Source organism: Osmerus eperlanus, chromosome 5 (genome assembly GCF_963692335.1).
Source record: "Osmerus eperlanus chromosome 5, fOsmEpe2.1, whole genome shotgun sequence".
Taxonomy (NCBI): Eukaryota; Metazoa; Chordata; class Actinopteri; order Osmeriformes; family Osmeridae; genus Osmerus; species Osmerus eperlanus.
The window spans coordinates 11,226,784-11,249,584 of NC_085022.1; the positions used below are offsets into that span (position 1 = coordinate 11,226,784).

The window sequence follows — 22,801 nt, forward strand, 5'->3', positions numbered from 1 at the left end:
AAAGGTCATATTCACAATGCAAATTGTGACTTGAACCACTTTTCATCCTTTTTTAACAGCAAGTGAGTCATGGAACAATGTTGGTTTCATCTCAAATAAAACTAGAGAGGGTACAATTTCTGGGGAAATTGTAGGGTGTGCTTGCGTCGGTTGCAGAGGGGTCCGTTTTTTTATGACATTTTTACAACTGATATTTCCGTATATTTTATATAAAAATGCATACTTATTATTTGTAAAGATTACATAGATTTAAAAGCATTTTTTTTTTTGCTGCTCATTTACAACTCAAAATACTAAGAGTGAAGTGTAGAATGAAATCGTTGTCTTCTCATTTCCCCTGCAAGAGATTCGGTGATCAGCAGCCTCACAGTTGAATCAAAACAAATACATTTGGCAGACCGGTTTAAAAATTGTCCTTTTAAGTTTTTCCCTTCTTGTGATATTTCCAGGCATTTAGCCTACTCATATTGCATTCATTCATTAAAGGGGTCATTGATTGCAGAACCGAATTGACCTTGTCACAGTTGAATAATGACAGTTCAGTGGGTAAAATGGACATACAGTGAACCTCAAAAGTCCACTGACACCTCTTTTCTATGTAAATCTCACAATTAAAACATGTAGCTGTAAAACAGTTGTGACGTCACAACGGGGCTCCACTTTTTTGCCTCTGGTCTGTACCTTTGTCACGCCCCAAAATTTGCTGCGCGCTGCTCTATGTACTTCCACAGAATTACAAGCATATTGAAAATGGACTACGGTGGTAAATGCGTGTGTTCCAGGCTGTACAGGGAATGCTGACACTTTTCAGAGTTCCTAAGGAACCGAACACCCGACGGGCTGTGATGTTTGTCTATAAGAAGATCCCTGTGCAGTTCGACCCTCAATTACACATTTGCTCGAACCATTTCACCAAGTCTGGTTTTGAAAACCTGGGACAATGTAAAGAAGGATTTGCTAAGCCGCTGATGCTGAAAAGAGGTGCTGTTCCAACCGTATCATCACAACCGCAAGCTGAGTATGATTTTGTCGGTAACAGTTATTAGCAATGCTAACGTATCCTGTATCTAGCACCTTCCTTTCTACAGTTCTTTCAAATAGATAATCTTGACAGGCGTTAGCAATAGGGTAGACTGCTATTCGTTTTCTGGCAATTTTTTCGGAAGCTTCCCTTCTAATGCCGACTACAGCTAGTCTAGCTAGAGTCATTTGCTAAGTAAGGTATGTTGATGTGTTTAGAAACGTATTCAGCATTCTACCTATGCTAGATACAGGAGTAACTGTTAGCGACAAAATCATACTTACAGCCAAAAAAGGTGGAGTGTGGAGTGAAAAGTGTCAGCATTCCCAGTACAGCCTGGAACACACGCATTTACCACCGTAGCCCATTTTCAATATGCTAGAAAAACTTTCTTCTTTGTAATTCTGTGGAAGTACACAGAGCAGCGTGCAGCAAATTTTGGGGCGTGACAAAGGTACAGACCAGAGGCAAAAAAGGTGGAGCCCCGTTGTGACGTCACGTTTTTTTTTTTTTTTTTACCGACTGTTTTACAGCTAAATTTTTTAATTGTGAGATTTACATAGGAAAGCGGTGTCAGTGGACTTTGAGGGTCACTGTATGTCCATTTTACCCACTGAACTGTCATTATTCAACTGTGACAAGGGCAGGGTTTCCCAGATTCGTTAAGAAGCTCTTAACGCTAAGAGCTTCTTAGGAGCGTTCTAAGAGCGTTCTAGAGCGTTCTTAGAACGCTCCTAAGAAGCTCTTGGCGTTAAGAGCTTCTTAACGAATCTGGGAAACCCGGCCAAGGTCAATTCGGTTCTGCAATCAATGACCCCTTTAAGTAAGGGGGGTGCCGAACATGTCCTGTCGCCGTTTGACTTCCTAAACAGCTGTGGAGATGTTTTTGTTAGCTAATAGTGTGTCTCGCGTAGGCTACAGCGTTGCAGTGAGCTGTACAGGTAATGATAATTTCACCAACAAATCGTTTACTTGTAATCTAATGTCATAATAAATCCTACAACGAATATGTATTTGTGAGGATGTGAGGAACGATTGAAAACAGATGCATCATAGGCCGCTGTAGTATGTGTTGCCCGGGCAACAGAGGCTAATGTCATGATGCTAATGCTTCAGTGAAATACATTTACATTTAGTCATTTAGCAGACGCTCTTATCCAGAGCGACTTACAGTAAGTACAGGGACATTCCCCCGATGCAAGTAGGGTGAAGTGCCTTGCCCAAGGACACAACGTCAGTTGGCATGACCGGGAATCGAAATGGCAACCTTCGGAATACTAGCCTGATTCCCTCACCGCTCAGCCACCTGACTCCTGAAATAGTAGACTACCTGAAATAGTACTGTAGACTACCGTTTCCGAAAGTAGATATACTTCCTTATATCAGCTTATATTGTACATTACACTTCACAATTGTGTTTCATATCACAAAGTAAAATAAGTAAATAGTTATCACCCTGGCCTCTTTGCTTGAGCGTTTCTGCAGCTGCCTTGCAGTAAAGCTATAGTTAGCCTAGCTATCTCCCAGAAGTTAACGAGCTGCTAAATTAATGTTCTGCTAGAGGTAGTCACGCGTGTTTTCGTGACGTTAGTGACGTATAAAGTCACGTCAGTGACTGTGGCTAGCAAGATAGCTTCACTTTTCGCCACAAAAACGTAATTAAAACTTAAACCATGCAACGGAACGTAAATAAAAAATACAAGCAACTCAATCGATACCAAGACGAAACTTTTGACACCAACGTTTTCTATGTAGTCCAAATTTTGATGGATGCTTAGGGGGGCCAAAATAATAATAATAAGATATATGTGAGAGAACAAAGGTTGTGCCTTCGCCGAAGGCAAAGCATACCCAACTAATGTTATATTTCAACAGTCAATAACTATAATGTAAAGTCAAATAGCCTCAAAGATTGTGTGGACTGTACCCCTTGTGACAAGAAACGTATTTTAGTGACACTACCAAGACTGTTATTCCTTACAGCTCATGTGACATTCATAACTATGAGGTATCATCTCTTCTTATTAGCCCACACAGAATGTATTATATGCAGCTTTTCTTCCAGCGTGCTCAGAGAGTATTGCTCAAATGGCTCATTAGGTTTTACACATGCATAAACAGCATGCGGTGTCCTGGTCTGCAACTATTTCATATCCTGGGGGTACATCACTGACCTACTTTAAGTGAGCATAATTATTTACATGTAGCCTAAGCCCTTTTAACAGTAAAGGAAATATAATATATTGAATATGCATTATTTATCCAACAAAATAGCTATGATCTATCCAAAATAATCAAAACAGTAAGTTGAGTAGCTCTTAGTAGCCCATTTCCAAATGAAGTAGATATTGTATTTCCTGCATTGTCATCAGACATGGCTGGCTTAGCCTATAGCCTACACTTTTGACTATTAGCAAACTGTACAATCTAAAGGCATATGGAAAGGTTTCCCTGATCACCTAATTAGCTGACAACCTGCCACCTGGCCAGCATTCGGAAAAAGCAGGCTGTTGGAGAACAACTCATTAAATTCATGACATAACATAGACTGAATGTTATACTGACCCAAACACTGCATGCACAAGAAATTAGGACCTAGTCATTTCTGTCTTTGTCTAAGTGAGGTGGTGGGTGTGAGGTTTTTTAAAGCAGATCTATGAGACAGCAGGACAGAGGTAAGGGAGGTAAAGAGAAACATCCAAAGACAGAGTACATACAGAGTAGAAGTAGAGTCTGTAAGCAGGTTGATCGTTCTTATCCGCCCTTGACATACTTTTGCAGCACACTTCAGCCAACCTGTTTCTCCGTGCTCACATTGCCACTAGTACTAGGTGACATCTTCTTCTGACAGCAGGACCAAAATAGACTCCCACTGTGTGGCCCGCACTGCTATAGCTAGTTGCCCAGCTGTGTCAAATACTCCACTAATGGAAATGAAGAGAAGACAGTGCTTTGTAAGATGAGAGATGACAGCGCTGCACGGTCATGTGAAGACAGCAGGCCGGCCTTTCAGCCGCTCTCCCCTGCTGCCAGGGACGAGTCTTGCTGCAGGCTCAAGTGTTGCTAATATAAACCTCTGTTAGCCAAGGAGTGACGCTCAGCATCCAATTTAACAAGACAGGCGATGAATCATGCATGGCTGGAGGACAACATCAACACATACATAAGCTACAACTGACAGTCTGCAGAGCTTTAATCTGCAGCTAGGCTTGATGCTGATTCTGTGTAAAAAAATAAAATAAAATAAAAAGTTTGCACTAGAAATCTGCACTGGTGAAACCTTTAGTTAAAATAGAATCAAAGCTAAATAAACACAACATTTTCAGATAAATTAATACAGATGGACACTTGTTCTGGCAAATTAGTCTACTATCCTAATTAAAACCTGATACACTGTCTACACTTACACATGTTTGTAAAGGTAATTGACTATCTTGCTACTGTATCTCTAAAGTCTTGCTAACCAAGAATTAAACTGTCCAATCCAAAAACAGCCACAGGCAAGCTGTCAACCTAGCTTTTAACCAGCTTATAGCTAGAAGCTAGCTAATTAATTGAAAATCAATAACTCGGTGCAACACCTTGTGATCAGCCACAAAATGTCACAGATAGATAGAACGCCTACTGTAGTACTGTTGCAGAAGCTATCTTGGTAGCAGGGTAGTAATACTGATGGTTCTAAGCTATACTAGGTCAAAAACAACCTAGGATGACAGTTGGCTAATTTAACCCTGGAATACCAAAACGTCGTATAGTTAGTTACATCTACGACAGATTATTACGAGACACCAATTTTCATGAATACTGTAGAGCTGCAATATAGCTAGTCTAGCTATATTAATCTAATTATGTTATACTGTAGCTAAGCAAACCAACTTAGCTACAACAAGCTAGCTACTGTAGATGGTTGCAGGAGCTGGGTACTTTAACTTGGCCTGGCAACTTGGATACAACTAGTCCAGCTAGCTAACATTAGTAGGATATTTATCGACTTTACCTTCAATGCGATGGTTATGGGTGTGCTCCGACTCTTGCCACCTCCATGTGAAGATCCTGAACTGTTGCTACCAGACCTCTCTCTCCCGTCCCCTCCTTGACCGATTCTTGGACCAAGTCGATGCTGGCCAGCCCCACCACGTCGCCGTCCATCGTGGCGGCTGTCTTTTGACATTGATGGAGACTATTACTATGCTATGATCAAGTCAATGTTTTGAGTAATTGTAAATCCTTTCTGAAACGAATCCAACTTGTCTAGTTTTCAGCTTTGATGTAGAAGACATCGAAGCCTTAAACGACATTTACAACACAACACCTGACAACTAAAAACAACCCACAGTTGAGCCGGAAGTAAATTGTTCCTAGTGGTGATTGACAAACAGACGATCAAATATTTTTTTACGACGGCGGAAACGGAATTTTCTCAAACCAATCATAATGATTTGGGTCGTGGGTCGTAAACATCCTGCATAGATCTTTATTGTTAACCATGGCAACCGAAATGTTGTGGGCGGGACTAAAAAAAGTTATCAGGCGACAGACGATGTGTGAACTGGCCTCTGAGCTAGCCTAGCCTAGCTACCATAGTTTTTATAGTGTAATCTAATAGTAGCTCACTGGCTACTTTTCACACTCAAGAGGAGCCTTAATTAAATAGTTAAAAGGTTAGTCTACTGTAGCTACTGTACCTTACCAACGTAGTATGTTTGCAGACTAGTCGCTACAAGTACACTCACCTCAGTAATAGACTACTGTAGCTAGTTTATAAGTTACAGTAGCTGGCCTTTGCTTTGTTTACATACAGAGCAGTAGTTGAACAAGACTAGAGCTAACACAGTACAGACAGTAGCTAGCTAATTTAGATGCACGTTTGAGTGCCAATCCCATACGATTGCATATCCTAATGCTGCAGGTTAGCTGGCTTACCAAATTCATTTGAAGTTTTAAGTACAATAGCTAGCCATCCAGCTCTGTCCATGAGTCAACCACATTATTTGTGGGGTTTCATTTTTCCTCATCTAAACAATCCCTTTTGTTTGTTCATAGATGGTATGTTCAGTAATGATAGTGGCATTTTTTGCAATGCACTTAATCCATGGGGAAACCTCCCACAAACAAGTTCTTGAGGATCATTACATTAGTCACCAGCATAACCCTGAGCATGATATGGATGTCCTACTTGGAACGAAGGTTAGAAAAGACCATCCTCTAAATAATCTACTTCAACTTTAAAACTTGTAAGATGTAATGCTTTGTCTTTTTTCATACAATTTAGGATAAAGGGGAAATAAAGAAACTCACTCCATCTGAGCAGAGACAAAAAATGCTGGATATTGTGAAGATGATTGATAAAGATTCTGACAAGTATTTATCCCCAGGTAGAATTTAATATCAGTTTGTGTGTGTGTGTGTATATATATATATATATATATATATATATAATTAGATGTAGAGTTAGTTTGTTGTAACTATTGCATTATTTCACAGAGGAGATCACTCTATGGATCCAGCATGTCTACAGAAAATACGCCCTTGAAGATGCAGAGGAGCGCTTCCCAGAGTTTGACACAAACAAAGATGCCATTGTGTCATGGGATGAATACAACATAGTTGTGCATGAACAAATCATTGACACAGATGAACACACTGTTCTGGATGATCCTGAAGAGGAGTCTCTCAGATTTGTATGATCACAGTTCCGGTAATGATAGATGTTTGTTGTAGATATGAGTCAGTTGTGTTCAAAACTCAATGTTTTGTTGTTTTTTTTAGCTTCATATGAAGGAGAGGAGACGCTTTGACTTTGCTGATGTGGATGGCACGCCTGGCCTCAACGTTTCAGAATTTCTTGCCTTCACACACCCATCTGAAGTTGATCACATGGCAGTAGGCATTGTTTCTACTCATCATATGTGTATTCAGTGGGATATCTACACATGTCTTTATTACTCAAGTTATTTTAATTCATAGATGAAATGTGTATGAATAGCTTATGTAATTGTGCTTCTGAGCCCATATGAGGTAAGTTCTTTCTGGAAATATAGTAACACTGCCATGTGTAAAACCACACAATAACTTTTCTTTTAGGACTTTGCCATTGAAGATGTGTTGAGTGAATATGACATTGATAAGGATGGATTCATCAGTCTAAGTGAATTCATTGGAGACGTCCGTAGTAATGGTAAGGTGCAATAGAATGGTTGGATGTGTACATTGGCATTCTAAGTAAAAGTTTTGTTTGTGTCAAAAAATAACGTTTTAACTTAAACAGAGGGCAGTGAGCCAACAGAGTGGGAGATAGAGGAGACGGTACGTTTTCAGGACCTGTACGACCAGGACAGGGATGGCAAACTTAATAGGGAAGAGCAGCTTCGCTGGGTGGCCCCAAACAGCTACAGCTCAGCAAGAGAAGAGGTGAACCACCATCCAAGCCCTTTGAATTACATTTGCAACAGCTGTCTGCCTGTTTTACCTACACCTCAATGCGTGCCGCGTATATTTTAAGATCTGATGCTTCCTGTTCGGGTTCTGTAGACCTGTAGTTGACTCACGTAGATGATTTATTTATATTGTGTATTTGACTGTACATTCCATTCGATTAGATTATTGTTGACTCTACAATAGTAGAAGAAAGCTGAAACTAACAATTAAACAAACAATTAAATGAAATGCCATTTTGTCTTGATTAATTTGACCTTACTGCCATTTACAGGCAATTCACCTCATCAAAGAAATGGATCAAGATGGCGATGGAAGACTCTCAGATAAAGAAGTTTTGAATAAACAAGAAATTTTCATGCATAGTGAAGTTACAGATTATGGAAGACAGCTGCACATATTACATGATGAATTGTGAAAGTCAATGTCAATTATATTTTTGGAATTTAACATGTAATAGATTATTAGTAAGTAAACTTTACATTACTAACTCGGTAGATATTAAAGACAGTTGGTGAAATACTTTTTTTAAATTGCTTTTTGTACCTTATGAAACCAAATGAATGTTATCTTAGATGGAGGTTGCATGTGGCAGCTGGGCACTTCCTTATTTGAGTCAAACTTGTGAATCATATGTACCACGTAAGGCTGGGGTTTCCTGTATGCTGTATTGTTCTGTTCATTAGTATCATCTCTATTTTTAACCAGTATGCTAGCAGTGTACTACAGTGCTGCTTACTGAAGTGAACTCACTTAACTAAAAGAAGACACACGTTTCAAGTCATTGCTGAGATGACTCTACAGTTCAAAGATGCCTTTTGGGTGAGTTAACCAACCAACTGCTGTGATACATTGAGGAGGAGGATTTCATCAACAAGACTTTGTGTTTTTATAGATATGTGTATGTGGTTTGAGGGGGATGCTTACCATAGCTATTTCAAATGCAATCTTTGGAAAAACTCTGATGAAACTATCCAGTAAAATGTGTGTCGTAGTGATATGTAGGCTTTTATATTGTTACAAAATAATTCCCTGAGTATAACATCTCATCTATGCAATAGAGAATATAAAAACTTTTGCTTCAGATTTGTGAACCAATTTGGGGCTTTTAGCCAAATAAACTTAGTTAAAACACACCACTATGCAATATGGTGTCAATACACTTACACTTATCGTTGTGAATCTTTATTTCCTGCTAAATTGCAAGCCCCAATGCTTCTCTTTTGCCTTTGATGTTTTGACTGTAATTGTTGTCTGAACAGTAATCTGCTGTGCAGCTGGCTGCTTCTGGGTTCATTTGCATGGTATGTTCTGTTCAACGTTGTACGGTGGCACAGTGACTTGAATTGTTGCCTCACAGCAAGACGGATATGGGGTCTTGGGTCAGATCTTCCCGGCTGTAGGCTTAGTGATACTCGTGATCGTATTTAGTATTAAATGCCAATGAGCTAAATATACCAGTAGTCCAATTCATTCCAGGAAATGTAAAACCATTATTGAAAACCACCTTGAAACTCGCTTACAAATTTAGCGAAACTTCCTGTTTAAGCAAACTTTCCATACGAGATGATTAAAGAGGGATTTGTATATGATCTCCTATTCCCAGGGAGTCGATTTCATCAGTAATGTGGGATATGAGGCCCTAACTCAAAGACTTTGTGATGGCCGGCGTACTTGTAAAGACATTGAGGAACTCTTAAAGATGAGGTAAGGTTAATATATCAGTCAGATTAAGATTAACATAATATTTAATAAATATGAACATACATCTTTTGTGGTGGGTGGGGGGTTAGGGCATCTGCTGAGGAAAGATATGGCAAGGAGCTGGTGACTATTGCACGCAAGCCAGGAGGGCTCTGCGAGATAAGGTAGGAATAAATGTCATTTTGTCTTTTGAAACTGTCAGAGCAAAATCAGACTATAATTTTTACAGTCTCTCTTGTGTCCTACAGCACTTTGAAACAATCCATTGATCAACTCAAAACTGGTAAGGAGAAAAGCTCTCCCATTTTCCATATTTTAATAGTCCTTGTCTCAGCCCAATTTGTTGTTTCACTTTGTTTTTCAGAGATAGAAAACATTGGGAATCTGCATTTACAGCTCTCTGGGATGTTGAAGGAGGAGGTAAAGAGGATGGAACTGTTTAGGGAGCGACAGAAAGATCAGAGAAAAAAGGTTTGGAAAAAAAATGTAATCAATCAAACAATATTAACTCATCCACTGTAATAAACTGAACGATCTTACATTGTATGTTACAACCAACATGTTGTTTTTTGTCTCAGTTTGAGGGAATCATGGAGAAGGTTCAGAAGACCAAAGTCTCTCTGTATAAGAAAACTATGGAGGTGAGTTGTAAGCCAAGTATTAATTTGTGGTCCATCTTTTGGAATATGAATGGAATGGAGTAAGCAGTAGCTGTCAGTGGTGGGAAGGGTCTACATTATGGCACGATATGTATGGGCCGATAATATTGCAGTATAATTTGGTAAAGTGATGGCAGGTTTGCATAGCATTCTTCACCAAAGTGCTTTTTGGTTTACTTTTAGATAACCTATTGTAATTTGTATTAAGTTTAAGAGAGTTGACTTAGAGACTTAACCCAAATCTGGTAAAGGAAGCAGGAGAACCTCTGAAACATTGTGACACAGGAAGTCATTCTAAATATTTTTCAGTAGTGCACATGCAGCAGCCCTTCGTTACACTCTCTTCCTCCTCAGGCATCCACTTCCTGTATAAACGGCATGCCGTTTAATGAGTTGAAAAGCATATAAATGTGCTGTCATATACAGCAAAACCTACAGTATAAAAATACGTTTTCATTTACTAATTGAATAATGTATCGCAGTCATACAAACTTGAGATTTGTTTTGTACACATTTATTTTCCTTCCAGTGTAAGAGGTTCTATGATCAGCGATGCAGAGAAGCTGATGATGCCGAGCAGGTTGCTGAGAAGATGGGCAGTACAGCGACAGCCACACCTAAACAGACAGAGAGGGTAAATTACACATATCCAAGTACTATTACAGTTCATACAATTTTTTCATACAAAGGTTTTTTTTTCTGGTAAGTAAGTATTGCATATGCCTGCCTGTTGAAAGGCACTGTTATGCCATTTATAGAGTCCTTGTGTTTACACTATAAAGATTTGCCACCGGTTTTTACCATTTTATGCCATTTGTGTGTGATCATGACATTTATCTGGCTTCCCTTTCAGTTGCACAATAAAGCTAAGCAGTGCAGAGAGGCTGCAACAGAGGCAGGTAAGGGTATCTGAGTAGTGTGGCTGTACAATATTGTAAAATATATCCTCAGAGGACGGGAGCTAAATAAAGAATATACTAATTTGGTGTTCTACACAAAAGCCACATTATAAAGTCACCAAAGTTGGTCACAGTGGTTTCAGTGACTTCCTCTTTTATTGAATAAAGGTCATATGTGCAAATTTGAAAGGCAGAAGAGAATGCTACCTTTCATTACCACCTAGGACATATTGAATGTGAAAGGAAGAAGGCAACACAAATGTTACCCTTTTTACTTCTTTCTGCAGAGAAGCAGTACATTTCAAATGTGGAACAACTTGACAAGATTCGTCAAGAGTGGGAATCCACACACACAAGCACATGTGAGGTACAAAGACTACTGCGGCAGCCCTTCTCCTTATTTTCATATGTATCAGAATATTTGACTTTTCACTTATGAAGTTCTCCACTGCTGTTCACTTAAAGATGTATAGTGCTCTAATGGTTCTGCATAACCATGACTATAAGATCATGGTGATGATATGACAGATCAGTACACATTTTTATATCAATCATTAGTTAACAAGGACACAACAAGATTAGACATAAGTTAACAGTGACATTATGATATATAGCTTATCCATACAGGGTCCATCCTTAGTCATACAGTGAATGTTTGGGTTACAGGTGTTTCAGCAGCAGGAAGAAGATCGTATCAACATAATCAGGAACGTCATGTGGGTGCACTGTAACCATTTCTCCATGCAATGTGTCAAAGATGATGAGGTTGGTCATGTCTAACTTGAACTGTTTCACAAAACTGAAAACACACATGCCATCAATTAATGTCAAATTGCAAGTACAACCATGGATAAACTGTTAATAACCAAGTAAGTTATAAATAAGTTATAAAGTAACATACTGGTATAAATGTACTGGTGATTTGGTTAATGATAAAGTGTGGAATTGTTATGTTTGAATAATGCTTGTGCTTTCAGTGTTTTGAGAAAGTTCGGAAAACACTAGAACTGTGTGATATCACTGCAGACAACAACTCCTTTGTTGAAATTAAAAGCACCGGCTCAAATCCCCCAGGTAGGCACCTGAGTTTTGATATTCCAATTTTTGCATTTTCAAATTATTCAGGTTTCATTCACACCAATAATTAACATCCTTACTATTATTACTGTCCAGATTGAGAATGTGTACAGTGTGTTTGCATAAATTCTTGTCATATTTAAAATGAACTCTGCTGAGTTCCAATGGTTTCTTTCTAGCACCCATACTGTTTCAGAACTACTATGCGAGAGAATCAACTTCAGACACTAATGGTAGCACCCGTTTTGTCGAGGGAGTCATGAAGAGGTTGGTACTACTCAAAACAGTAGAATTGACACAAAACAGATCTAAATTCCCTTGTTATTGCCCTGGAAACTCTGTGACAGGTGTTTAAAGAATGGTGCAGCCTAATCACCCTATCTTTGTGTATTATTTGAGCAATAGTTAAATATGGGTTTGGTACTGTACATTTTCAATGAAGTTTATGTTAATCACTCTCCTTTCACAGGTTTTCAAATCTCCTCCAAGGAAACTGCTCTACTGGCTCTAAAACAAACATTGATGATTGTGTCCAGGCACCAGTGCCACCTACTGGTATATACTTGCATGGACTCAGATTACAAAATCTTCTCCAAAAGTTCTACGAACGGACCTTGAGTTATGTCTACAGGAAACTTTATGAACAGAGAAAAAGTCATAGTCATTTCTATATTTCTTGTTGACAGAGTCGGCACACTCTCCCAGGTCTTAGTCAGTTCTCGGAAACTTGTGTGAGGTTGTAATCTTCCTGGCCCAGTACACTGCATGAATTTGAACTCCCTCCCTTGTGTGTAACTCCTAGCTGATGCATCAGATGGCGTGTACGCCTCCATCCCTGGATTTCCGCATGACCAGCCAAGCAACTTAGAGAAAACTGAGGAGTACCAGGCTCTGTATGACTATATGGCTCAGGTTAGAAATATTTCTCTGTCTGCTTATTCCCAATATAACCTACAGCATATGAAAGGGGATTGATTGCAAAATGACAACAGATTATGAAGTGTTATGTAGTATACAAATGTCATGCATATTCCCCATCACAAGCTACAGTAAGCCCACATCCATCTCAATTTTTAGGGTGACGATGAGCTCACACTCTCTGCAGGGGAGACAGTAATGGTTCTGGACCAGGGTGTTGATGGCTGGTGGACAGTGAAGAGGAATGACCAGTCTGGATTCGTGCCTGGGTCCTACCTGGCCAGACACTGAACACATGACTGAAATGCGTAGCACCATGCTCTCTACTTACTGTCCAACCTCTCGCTATTATTTGGTTTGTCCATGCTCCTGCTTATTAATGCCTCATAGTTACTTCGGATTTCATCCTACTGTTTATGCTTAGCAATCTGGAATACTTTTAACAAAGCTTTATCTAAGGATAGACACATTCATTATTTATTTTTGAGGAAAAAGGCATGCACTTCACTTTCCCTTCAAGTCTAAGTTAGGCACTACATGTTTGTATGGAGGGATCATTGAAGATGCTGAATAAAATAGTTTCACACATGGCTCTTGAGACTATTCAAGTGCAGTAATATTGAATTACCTTGTTTGCTCAAGCTACTCATGAATACAAACTGTAACTTTTAGTTTTGAATTTGCTTGATGAAGTAAAACAACTATTCAATTTATGATTAATTGTGTTACCTACTTACTGTAGAATATCTCCAAGGGGTACACTGTAGTAACCTCAGAACGAGACAGCTGTCTCCACACACAGTAGTTGATCTCTGTGCACAGTAAGCAGTCACCTAATTGTTTGGAAGGGTAGACTGATCTATTCAGGTCCTGCCAGAGTATGTGGTTACACTGCAGCAGAAAATGGTGCCATCCAGTAGCCCAACCTAATGAATGGAAATGTGTTGCACTAAATTATTATACAGTAGTGTGTGTAATATATAATACTGTAATATCTGAGTGTGTAATACATATAACTTAATCTGACCTTCCACTTCTCTCCTTGGAAAGTCAAACTTTAACACACACAGCAGCTTGACCCTGACAAAAGCACTTGGACAGCAATTGTTTGAGCGTAAACATACAGTTTGTGTCAAAGACCATACAAACAAAATAGTAATTGCTACACTCCTCGGTGTCTGCATAGTGCAAAAAATGACAATACACCATAAGTACTGTATGAAAGACTTTGAAACATTTCTCCAGTCTATTCACATTATTAAGCAATGTTTGCCTCTTCAAAATGTACATGTTGAAATGTCTAAATTCTTAACAGGCTAATAACTTTAGACTGATGTTTCTTACACTGTTTCTTAATAGGGACATTGCTAGTTAAGGGTATGGATATAAATAAGTTTGGGAAGTGTATGGCAACTTTTCACACAGAATCTATAACTACAGAATACAGATAGGTTTTAAGTATAAATAACTGCAAAGCCATAGATATATTACATACATGATAAATCCAAGAATACCATCATGATCAGCCCCCCCCCCCAGCAACTTATAAAGCATGTTAATACATGATCAAGTTTTCACCCACCATTAGTGTAACAATGGCTTCTTACACAATATGAGCTGTGTAAGCAGCTTCTCAATATATAATGAAAGCATGTTACAGTAGATAACATGCTGCCTCTCCCAACAAGGTTTGGAGTTGCAGCTTGGTATATGAAGAAAACAAGATGTGTCATTTCTATGCATAGGTCCCCCCCGTAATGAGCAGTTCATAGACGGGATCATGGCCCCTACGACACAGGACCACACACGAACAGAGCATCCCCAGCATCTAGGATAGGAGAACATCAAAGGGAACAAACCATGAATATGCAGGGGTCACCACATCGCAGGTGAATCATCAAAAGTACACCTGGGCATCTAAAAAGCTGCCTTCCTGCAGAAATCTGCTAGGCACTCTCACTGTTTTGGTCTGAACACAGAGCAATGACAACATGGAAATGATAATGAATAGTACAGTTTCCAAGTTTCAAATGTTCTGTTAACAGAATTACTACAAACTAGCTATTACAATCCAGACTGGTGCTTCAGCATGACCAAATATACCAAAATGACACAGCAATTTAATATACTAATGTCTTCATACAGCAGTGACACAGATCTTTTTATTATTATGTAAAATAACACTGGATAGAGATTAAAGAGGATTAAATATGATAGTACCTGAATGGCAGCAAACATCAATGCAGCCAAGATGACATACATCATGATCTCCTTCAATTTGTCCGTAACCAAGGCTTCACATCCCTGCAGAAACAAGATAAACACAACGTTGATCGCAGTTGTGTGAGAAAACATCTTCTATGTCATGCAGAAGAGCATATGCCAGTATTAGATCAGGTGGAACCTCCTGGTAAAGATCCCCGGGATGTGTGAGGGAGCCTGTGCAGTTCTTGATGTTAGGTTGACAGCAGCTCACTGGCACACTGTTGTTTCTGGACTCATTGAACCAGCGTGTATCCCTCCAATCTGAGTAACTGTGAATCCCACAGCAGTGGAGCTGAAATGCCCCCACACACCCCCAAACATAACATTTGTTACAACAAAGGTATGTTTACAAGACAAGGGTGGGAAATTTGCCTGCCACCCAACGCTTTTTGCAGTACCGTATTTCTTCAAATAAACGCTGTGGCGTTTATTAAATAACGTAAATTTTTGGTGCGGCGTTTATTCGAGGGCGGCGTTTAATTAGTAAGGGTGATCTCGTGAATTGTAGCTGCAGTGCAGCCATAGACAACTTTGTTGCTGGCATTGTGACAAATGAATCATGCTGCTAAAAACGCAGGTTTCATTTACTACCGCTGACCTCCTTGTCTATTCTTTGTTTGTCTATGAGTGCGGCAACTCCCTTTCTCATTGGCTATCAATCAGGTGTGCGTTGGTAGTACAACTGTCTCAAATACAGGTGTTCTACATTGTGTAGAAATCTGAAGCAGCATGCCTAAATGTTCATACACGTTAGCTTTCAAACTGAAAGTTATGTACATGTGTAATAAATACTGGGGTTGAATTTAACCAAATAAATAAACGTTTTCAGATTTTTTTGGTGCTGCATTTATTCGAGGGCGGCGTTTATTCGAAGACATACGGTATCTTACTTGTTTGTTGAAGTGAATTAATACATGTTTTAAAAGTTTTTAAGTTACAATGAATCACTTAAACACTGTAAAACGGTTAGACAACTGTGCCAGTGGTGTAATTAAGAAAAACAAATTAAGAAATTTAAAATGCTTAAAATGTATACAAAATTGGTAGAAAACGACAATTTGTCCTAATTCTCCACATTCCTCCTACCTGTCTTTGCACATAGTCAATTGCACGACTTGGGGCATCAGAGTTTGTACCATTGTATTCACTATATACCTTCTTGATGGAGGTATTGACTTCATCTTCAACCTGGAATGAAGAGTGCAGTGTTAAATCTAAGTCAAACTTTAATTTCACATTTTTTTTCTTCTTCCTCATAGTAAATACACATTTTAGTAGGTCAAGTGGGCCTGTGTTTGATTGGCTCACCTTTGCTCTGTAAATATAACCAAGCACCACCACAGCCACTTCTGTCACAAACACCAACATGAGAATGATGACAAACTGTGGAATAAAACTAAATCATTAATAATCTGGAAGAAAATTGGATACAAAAGTCAATCAAGTTGTCAAACCCTGTTCTTATCAATTGCGAGCCTTGGTGAAAATGAAGTATTTTCTTTCTTTTGAGGACTTCAAAATGGTGATCCATGCCTGTACTTTCACCATGCTTGACTACTGTAACTCTGTACCTGGGGGTTAGCCATACTTGAGCTCGCCTTCAGATGGTTCAGAATGTGGCTGCTAGAGTTTTAACAGGGACCTGAAAGTGTGAGCATATCACCCGTCCTACAGTATCTACACTGACTCCTAGGTCGCTATAGATTTTTTTTGAAGTGCTCTTACTGGTTTTTGAATCACAAAACCGCTTAGCACCATCATACCTCTCTGACCTGCTGATAGAGCACCACCCCATGAGAGCTCTTAAATCTGCCGATCAAAGCCCTTTAGATGTTCCTAAGTCTAGGGAGTCTAGGGGTGATTGGGTTTTTGCAGGTGCTCCTAAAATCTGGAACAGCCTGCCTATCCAAATTAGAACTGCCCTCACACTACCCATTTTAAACTAAGCTAAAACATTTCTATTTGATCTGGCCTACAATATGTGATGTACAGTTAGGTCCATAAGTATTTGGACATTGACACAATTTTCATCATTTTGGCTCTGTATACCACCACAATGGATTTGAAATGAAACAATCAAGATGTGCTTTAAGTGCAGACTTTCAGCTTTAATTTCAGGGTATTTACATCCAAATCAGGTGAACGGTGTAGGAATTACAACACATTTTATATGTGCCACCCCCCTTTTTAACCCTCGTGCTGCCTTCGGGTCACATGACCCAAAGGTTCATAACGAACCATCGTTGTGTTTACCCAATTTTACCCAATACAAAAACAAATAAAAATAATTTTATTTTAACCTTCGCAATGTGGGGGGTCTGAGACAGCCCAACGGTTAAAAGAAAATGCTTCACTTTGTTTTTGTATGCGGTAAAGTTGTCGCAATACGACGGTGGGTCACAATGACTGATGGGTCAGAACGACCCGAAGATAACACAAGGGTTAAGGGACCAAAAATAATTGGACAAACTAACATAATCATAAATCTAATTGTCACTTTTAATACTTGGTTGCAAATCCTTTGCAGTCAATGACAGCCTGAAGTCTGGAACCCATAGACATCACCAGACGCTGGGTTTCGTCCCTGGTGATGCTCTGCCAGGCCTCTACTGCAACTGTCTTCAGTTCCTGCTTGTTCTTGGGGCATTTTCCCTTCAGTTTTGTCTTTAGCAAGTGAAATGCATGCTCAATTGGATTTAGGTCAGGTGATTGACTTGGCCATTGCAGAACATTCCACTTCTTTGCCTTAAAAAACTCTTTGGTTGCTTTCGCAGTATGCTTCGGGTCATTGTCCATCTGCACTGTGAAGCGCCGTCCTATGAGTTCTGAAGCATTTGGCTGAATCTGAGCAGATAATATTGCCTGAAACACTTCAGAATTCATCCTACTGCTTTTGTCAGCAGTCACATCATCGATAAATACAAGGGAACCAGTTCCATTGGCAGCCATACATGCCCACGCCATAACACTACCTCCACCATGCTTCACTGATGAGGTGGTATGCTTTGGATCATGAGCAGTTCCTTCCCTTCTCCATACTCTTCTCTTCCCATCATTCTGGTACAAGTTGATCTTGGTCTCATCTGTCCATAGGATGTTGTTCCAGAACTGTACAGGCTCTTTTAGATGTTTTTTGGCAAACTCTAATCTGGTCTTCCTGTTTTTGAGACTCACCAATGGTTTACATCTTGTGGTGAACCCTTTGTATTTACTCTGGTGAAGTCTTCTCTTAATTTTTGACTTTGACACAGATACGCCTACCTCCTGGAGAGTGTTCTTGATCTGGCCAACTGTTGTGAAGGGGTTTTTCTTCACCAGGGAAAGAATTCTTCTGTCATCCACCACAGTTGTTTTCCGTGGTCTTCCGGGTCTTTTGGTGTTGCTGAGCTCACTAGTGCGTTCTTTTTAAGAATGTACCAAACAGTTGATTTGGCCACACCTAATGTTTTTGCTATCTCTCTGATAGGTTTGTTTTGATTTTTCAGCCTAACGATGGCTTGCTTCACTGATGGTGACAGCTCTTTGGACTTCATATTGAGAGTTGACAGCAACAGATTCCAAACACAAATACCATACTTGAAATGAACTCTAGACCTTTTATCTGCTCCTTGTCAATGAAATAACGAACTCCCATGAGGGAATAACATACACCTGACCATGGAACAGCTGAGCAGCCAATTGTCCAATTACTTTTGGTCCCTTAAAAAGGGGGGGGCCACATATAAAATGTATTGTAATTCCTACACCGTTCACCTGATTTGGATGTAAATACCCTGAAATTAAAGCTGAAAGTCTGCACTTAAAGCACATCTTGATTGTTTCATTTCAAATCCATTGTGGTGGTATACAGAGCCAAAATGATGAAAATTGTGTCAATGTCCAAATACTTATGGACCTAACTGTATATGTTTTCTCATGTGTCACCTGTGCTTGTCTATGTGCATTTGATGACAACCGATGTTTTAACCCTTGTGCTGCCTTCGGGTCACAATGACCCGAAGATTCACAACGACCCATCGTTGTGCTGCGACAACTTTACCCAATACAAAAACAAATAAAAAGCATTTTCTTTTAACCTTCACGCTGTGGGGGGTGTGAGACAGCCCGACGGTTAAAAGAAAATGCCTCACTTTATTTTTGTATGAGGTAAAATTGTCGCAACACGTGGGGGGGTCACAATGACTGAAGGGTCACAATGACCCGAAGATACCGCACATTGGTCAATTATAGTTGTTTTTAATAATGCTCTATAAATAAGACATTTGTTGATTGATTGAAGGTGTTCAGTAGGGAAAAGTCGAGCATTCCCTGCACAAATCCAAGCAATAGTCTTTTTTTCTAGAAGGATTCAAATTGTTCATTTCAAATCAACCTAATTAGTATTTTCCATCAAGAAGGGCTAGAGTATTGAAGATGAATTTATAGTACATAACGTGGGGCAATAATCTACTGACCGTAGCTAGCCCACAGCGACTCTCTCGTACGGTGGCACAGCAACCTATAAGGCCGATGATGAAAAGGAGAGCTCCAACTGCAATTATAACCACAGCCGGAATAAGGGTATACACGTCCTCGAAGAAATGGTCGTAGTCATCGTATGTGATAAACACATAGGCCCCAATATAGCACAGGATTCCAGCAGCAGCCTATGGGGAGAAATGAAACAGCAGTGTTGGAACATAAAGCACATTCTGAAAAATGAAATTTACCACTGCACATTTGATTAAAGAGTTGGTGGACACATAACTACACAATAATAATAACAATGTATTTAAATATGGTTAAGATCACGAACTGGCAAATACTACAACCACCCAATTAAAGTGAACTACCCTGAATTGAATCTCGTTTACTTTTTTAGTCAAGGCAATGTGATATATTTAGATATAGGTCATGCCATGGCTTACTGGAAGATCTTCGGACAGCATTCTTAAGACCAGGCTCAAATGTGACAAAGCATGGGTTATAGTGAGGTTTGAGTTTAAATAGATCAAATCGTTCCCCAGGAGCTCAACATTTTCTAATCTGTTTGCTTTGACGTTTATAAACTAAACCGCGATACGGTCAACAGTGCAACTGCAAGGTGGCCTTAAATCTCAGGGGATCTCTTTCATTAACCTAACTCAACCCCACTCAGCTCAAGTAACTGAACTTATTTATCAATTTATACAACACCAATACTATGATGTGGAATGTAGCTAGCATAATACAGTATGTTGAGTTGCGGTTAGGGTTAAAAACGATACGACATAGAGAGCTAGCTAGCTAGCTAGCGTACATCTGGTGCGATTCATGACATGACGTGGGAACTCGTATAGCCTGCCTAGCCTTCATAGTCCACTCGGCCCAGTTGCGCACTCGGCAGAGATCCCTTTTAAGCTTACCCAAAATATAAGATTGAGAAAGACCAGCACCGTCTTCGATGAGGTGATTCCACACTGTCCCATGATTAAGACAGATATTATTTCGAATCAGTAATATGTGATTTGGTAAATGTCCGGCTATAGTCTACCTGTCGTAACCCATGCCTCACTGTTGTTGAAACGCCACCGCAACATCACAGCAGCAACAGAGCCGGAGAAAGTCAGGTGACCTGGTTTTGAGCGCATCGTCCCCTGCGCACCAACTAAAATATTTTTTTTGTTTTGTTTTTTTATTGCATAAAGGCAGAAATACAATCAATTAGAGAGTATACAAACACACATAAGAATGCAGCTTTGACAGCTTTGACAGCTTTCTCATTAAAGGAGTACAATATGGTTTGAATGTATAACTCAAATTCTTTGTAAAAGATCAGAAAGAGAGGTTTTCTATCAGTAGCCTATATTTGCATCGATTAATGTGATATTTGGCCATCAATAACACAAAATTAACAAGATAAATTTGTTTTTCCTTATTTTTATAAGCATGGAAACCAAACAACACATTCTCCCATAACAATACAAAATGAGCAAGAATATGGTCCACCACAAATCTGCAAGTATCTTGCCAACATTTCTTTACACTTCAGTACCAAAACAAATGTGAGACAGTTTCTGGATGCTCACCACAGAAGCTACAGTTGGAATCGATGTCCTTTTTATATTTCTTTACATTGAATCACTTGAAGTTAAGCATTCAACAGATATTAAAGATGCTGTAAAGCAAATTCCATGATTTCTTTCTCAGTAGCCTACATAATATGTGTGAAATTAGTTCCTGAAAGCATGTGCAAAGAAGAAGAAAAAACTTTGCCGCACTGAAATGTGGAGTAACGGTGCGTTAGACTGTTTAACAGTTTATCTTCCGTTTTCAGCTCAGGTTTTGTATAGGCGGAGCCAAAACCCGACCGATCAACATCACAGCGACCGATCTACGTCAGATCACAGACGGTTACAAAAGGGGCGTTCAACATGGACTGACTTCATGCAGCGCTGCAGCCGGCTGCAGGCGGCTGACTTAACAGTGAATTCTGGTTAGACTTTTTGTCCGACTTGAGATGGCGCCGAGGCTAGGTCACTGTGATGTAGCCATCAAAGTACCGTGAGATCGATTCGAGAACTGCCAGCTGTGTAGCCGAGCGCATAGATATATATAAAGGGTAGATGTCTCGTCCGCGTTGCCGGACAACGGAGTCGAACGTCCGCACATGGCGGCCATTTTGCTACAGTCAACTCGCTCACCCATAACATTAGGTGCGTTCGACATGAACTGACTTCATGCAGCGCTGCAGCCGGCTGACTTGAAACAGTGAATTCTGGTTAGACTTTTTGTCCGACTTGAGACGGCGCCGAGGCTAGGTCACTGTGACGTAGCCATCAAAGGACCGTGAGATCGATTCGAGAACTGCCGGCTGTGTAGCCGAGCGCATTTTCTCAAGAGCAACTGCAAGGGTTCTAATGACGACACAGCTATTTCATGATTGGCCAGACTCACACACGACAACTGTAATTATAGCCTTTAATAAATGATATCGTGGCATGTTAAGGCGTCAATATAGATTGTTGACGTCTTCTGGAGCAAAGACGAAGATGAATAAATCATGTCTGATAAACACAATATTGTTATGGTCTATGTAACGTTATGCCAGTTAAAACCACAATGATGGCATTAACAATAACTGTAAGCTAGTAATAGTAAAGCAACACTCATCATCATTATAATAGTAACATTGGCTTATTCAATTTAGCTAGCTTTGCCGATCGAGCTAGAACAACGACTAAAAATGACTTGCGCTCCACAATGAGCCAGGAGAGGCTCAATCACCATTGAGTGTGAAATGGCTAAACAAATTGACTTCAAATACTTTATAAAAGACTTTGCATCCAGAAAGACAAGGAAGATGGCTGTATAATAGGCAAAGATGAAGGCAGGTAAATTGCATTTTATACTAGAAAATGTGGTGTGAGTGTAGCAGATCTCAGTGTGTCAAATTGTCTTTCCGTTAGTGAAGAGGCGGACTAAAACCCTTTCTTCAACACATTTTTAATTCAATTAAACTGTTTGGTCCGGATTTGAGCGTTGGCAAAACTGACGGTGTCAGAATAATTACAAAACACGTGTCAAAGTTGTCGTGTGTGAGTCTGGCCAATCATGAAATAGCTGTGTCGTCATTAGAACCCTTGCAGTTGCTCTTGAGAAAATGCGCTCGGCTACACAGCCGGCAGTTCTCAAATCGATCTCACGGTACTTTGATGGCTACGTCACAGTGACCTAGTCTCGGCGCCGTCTCAAGTCGGACAAAAAGTATAACCAGAATTCACTGTTTCAAGTCAGCCGGCTGCAGCGCTGCATGAAGTCAGTCCATGTCAAACACACCTAATAACGTTCATTCCAAAATGGTT

At 39.7% G+C, this 22,801-nt stretch overlaps 4 protein-coding genes across 4 annotated transcripts in view; 2 read left to right on the top strand and 2 right to left on the bottom strand.

Annotated features, from left to right (window-relative positions):
* The window catches only part of scaper (S-phase cyclin A-associated protein in the ER), a 53,012-nt gene extending 47,632 nt beyond the window's left edge, over positions 1 to 5,380 (bottom strand). Inside the window, exon 1 of the mRNA XM_062460794.1 lies at positions 5,019 to 5,380. Within this exon, the coding sequence (XP_062316778.1) occupies positions 5,019 to 5,192 (174 nt within the window). The 5' untranslated portion in view covers positions 5,193 to 5,380. The remainder of the gene's footprint in view (positions 1 to 5,018) is intronic.
* An 80-nt stretch (positions 5,381 to 5,460) lies between these two features.
* rcn2 (reticulocalbin 2) lies at positions 5,461 to 8,913 on the top strand. Its single transcript, XM_062461601.1, has 8 exons — positions 5,461 to 5,682; positions 6,065 to 6,208; positions 6,294 to 6,396; positions 6,506 to 6,702; positions 6,791 to 6,904; positions 7,106 to 7,199; positions 7,290 to 7,432; positions 7,731 to 8,913. Exons 2-8 carry the CDS (start codon positions 6,065 to 6,067, stop codon positions 7,872 to 7,874), a joined length of 939 nt encoding a protein of 312 aa, XP_062317585.1. The 5' UTR covers positions 5,461 to 5,682; the 3' UTR covers positions 7,875 to 8,913.
* pstpip1a (proline-serine-threonine phosphatase interacting protein 1a) lies at positions 8,144 to 13,303 on the top strand. The gene is made up of 15 exons (XM_062461600.1): positions 8,144 to 8,278; positions 9,063 to 9,163; positions 9,250 to 9,324; positions 9,409 to 9,443; positions 9,525 to 9,631; positions 9,739 to 9,801; positions 10,349 to 10,453; positions 10,673 to 10,718; positions 11,006 to 11,085; positions 11,385 to 11,483; positions 11,696 to 11,792; positions 11,975 to 12,062; positions 12,265 to 12,350; positions 12,598 to 12,707; positions 12,873 to 13,303. The coding sequence occupies exons 1-15, from the start codon at positions 8,249 to 8,251 to the stop codon at positions 13,002 to 13,004; spliced, it is 1,254 nt and encodes a 417-aa protein (XP_062317584.1). The 5' UTR covers positions 8,144 to 8,248; the 3' UTR covers positions 13,005 to 13,303.
* Positions 13,304 to 13,925: 622 nt separating this feature from the next.
* tspan3a (tetraspanin 3a) lies at positions 13,926 to 20,545 on the bottom strand. The gene is made up of 7 exons (XM_062461602.1): positions 20,363 to 20,545; positions 19,433 to 19,624; positions 16,287 to 16,361; positions 16,065 to 16,166; positions 15,118 to 15,270; positions 14,934 to 15,017; positions 13,926 to 14,541 (listed from the first exon to the last, which is right to left on the bottom strand). The coding sequence occupies exons 1-7, from the start codon at positions 20,423 to 20,425 to the stop codon at positions 14,449 to 14,451; spliced, it is 762 nt and encodes a 253-aa protein (XP_062317586.1). The 5' UTR covers positions 20,426 to 20,545; the 3' UTR covers positions 13,926 to 14,448.
* Positions 20,546 to 22,801: the final 2,256 nt, after the last annotated feature.

Excerpts from the sequence above, each read along its gene's own strand:
- rcn2 (XM_062461601.1), top strand. The coding sequence starts at position 6,065 with ATGGTATGTTCAGTAATGATAGTGGCATTTTTTGCAATGCACTTAATC. Across the intron at positions 6,397-6,505 it reads TGACAAGTATTTATCCCCAG|AGGAGATCACTCTATGGATC; the intron begins GTAGAATTTAAT and ends ATTATTTCACAG. Across the intron at positions 6,703-6,790 it reads AAGAGGAGTCTCTCAGATTT|CTTCATATGAAGGAGAGGAG; the intron begins GTATGATCACAG and ends TGTTTTTTTTAG.
- tspan3a (XM_062461602.1), bottom strand. The coding sequence starts at position 20,425 with ATGGGACAGTGTGGAATCACCTCATCGAAGACGGTGCTGGTCTTTCTC. Across the intron at positions 19,625-20,362 it reads TTCTCAATCTTATATTTTGG|GCTGCTGCTGGAATCCTGTG; the intron begins GTAAGCTTAAAA and ends TTCTCCCCATAG. Across the intron at positions 15,271-16,064 it reads TTGACTATGTGCAAAGACAG|CTCCACTGCTGTGGGATTCA; the intron begins GTAGGAGGAATG and ends GGGGCATTTCAG.
- pstpip1a (XM_062461600.1), top strand. The coding sequence starts at position 8,249 with ATGACTCTACAGTTCAAAGATGCCTTTTGG. Across the intron at positions 9,164-9,249 it reads GAGGAACTCTTAAAGATGAG|GGCATCTGCTGAGGAAAGAT; the intron begins GTAAGGTTAATA and ends GTGGGGGGTTAG. Across the intron at positions 11,793-11,974 it reads CACCGGCTCAAATCCCCCAG|CACCCATACTGTTTCAGAAC; the intron begins GTAGGCACCTGA and ends GTTTCTTTCTAG.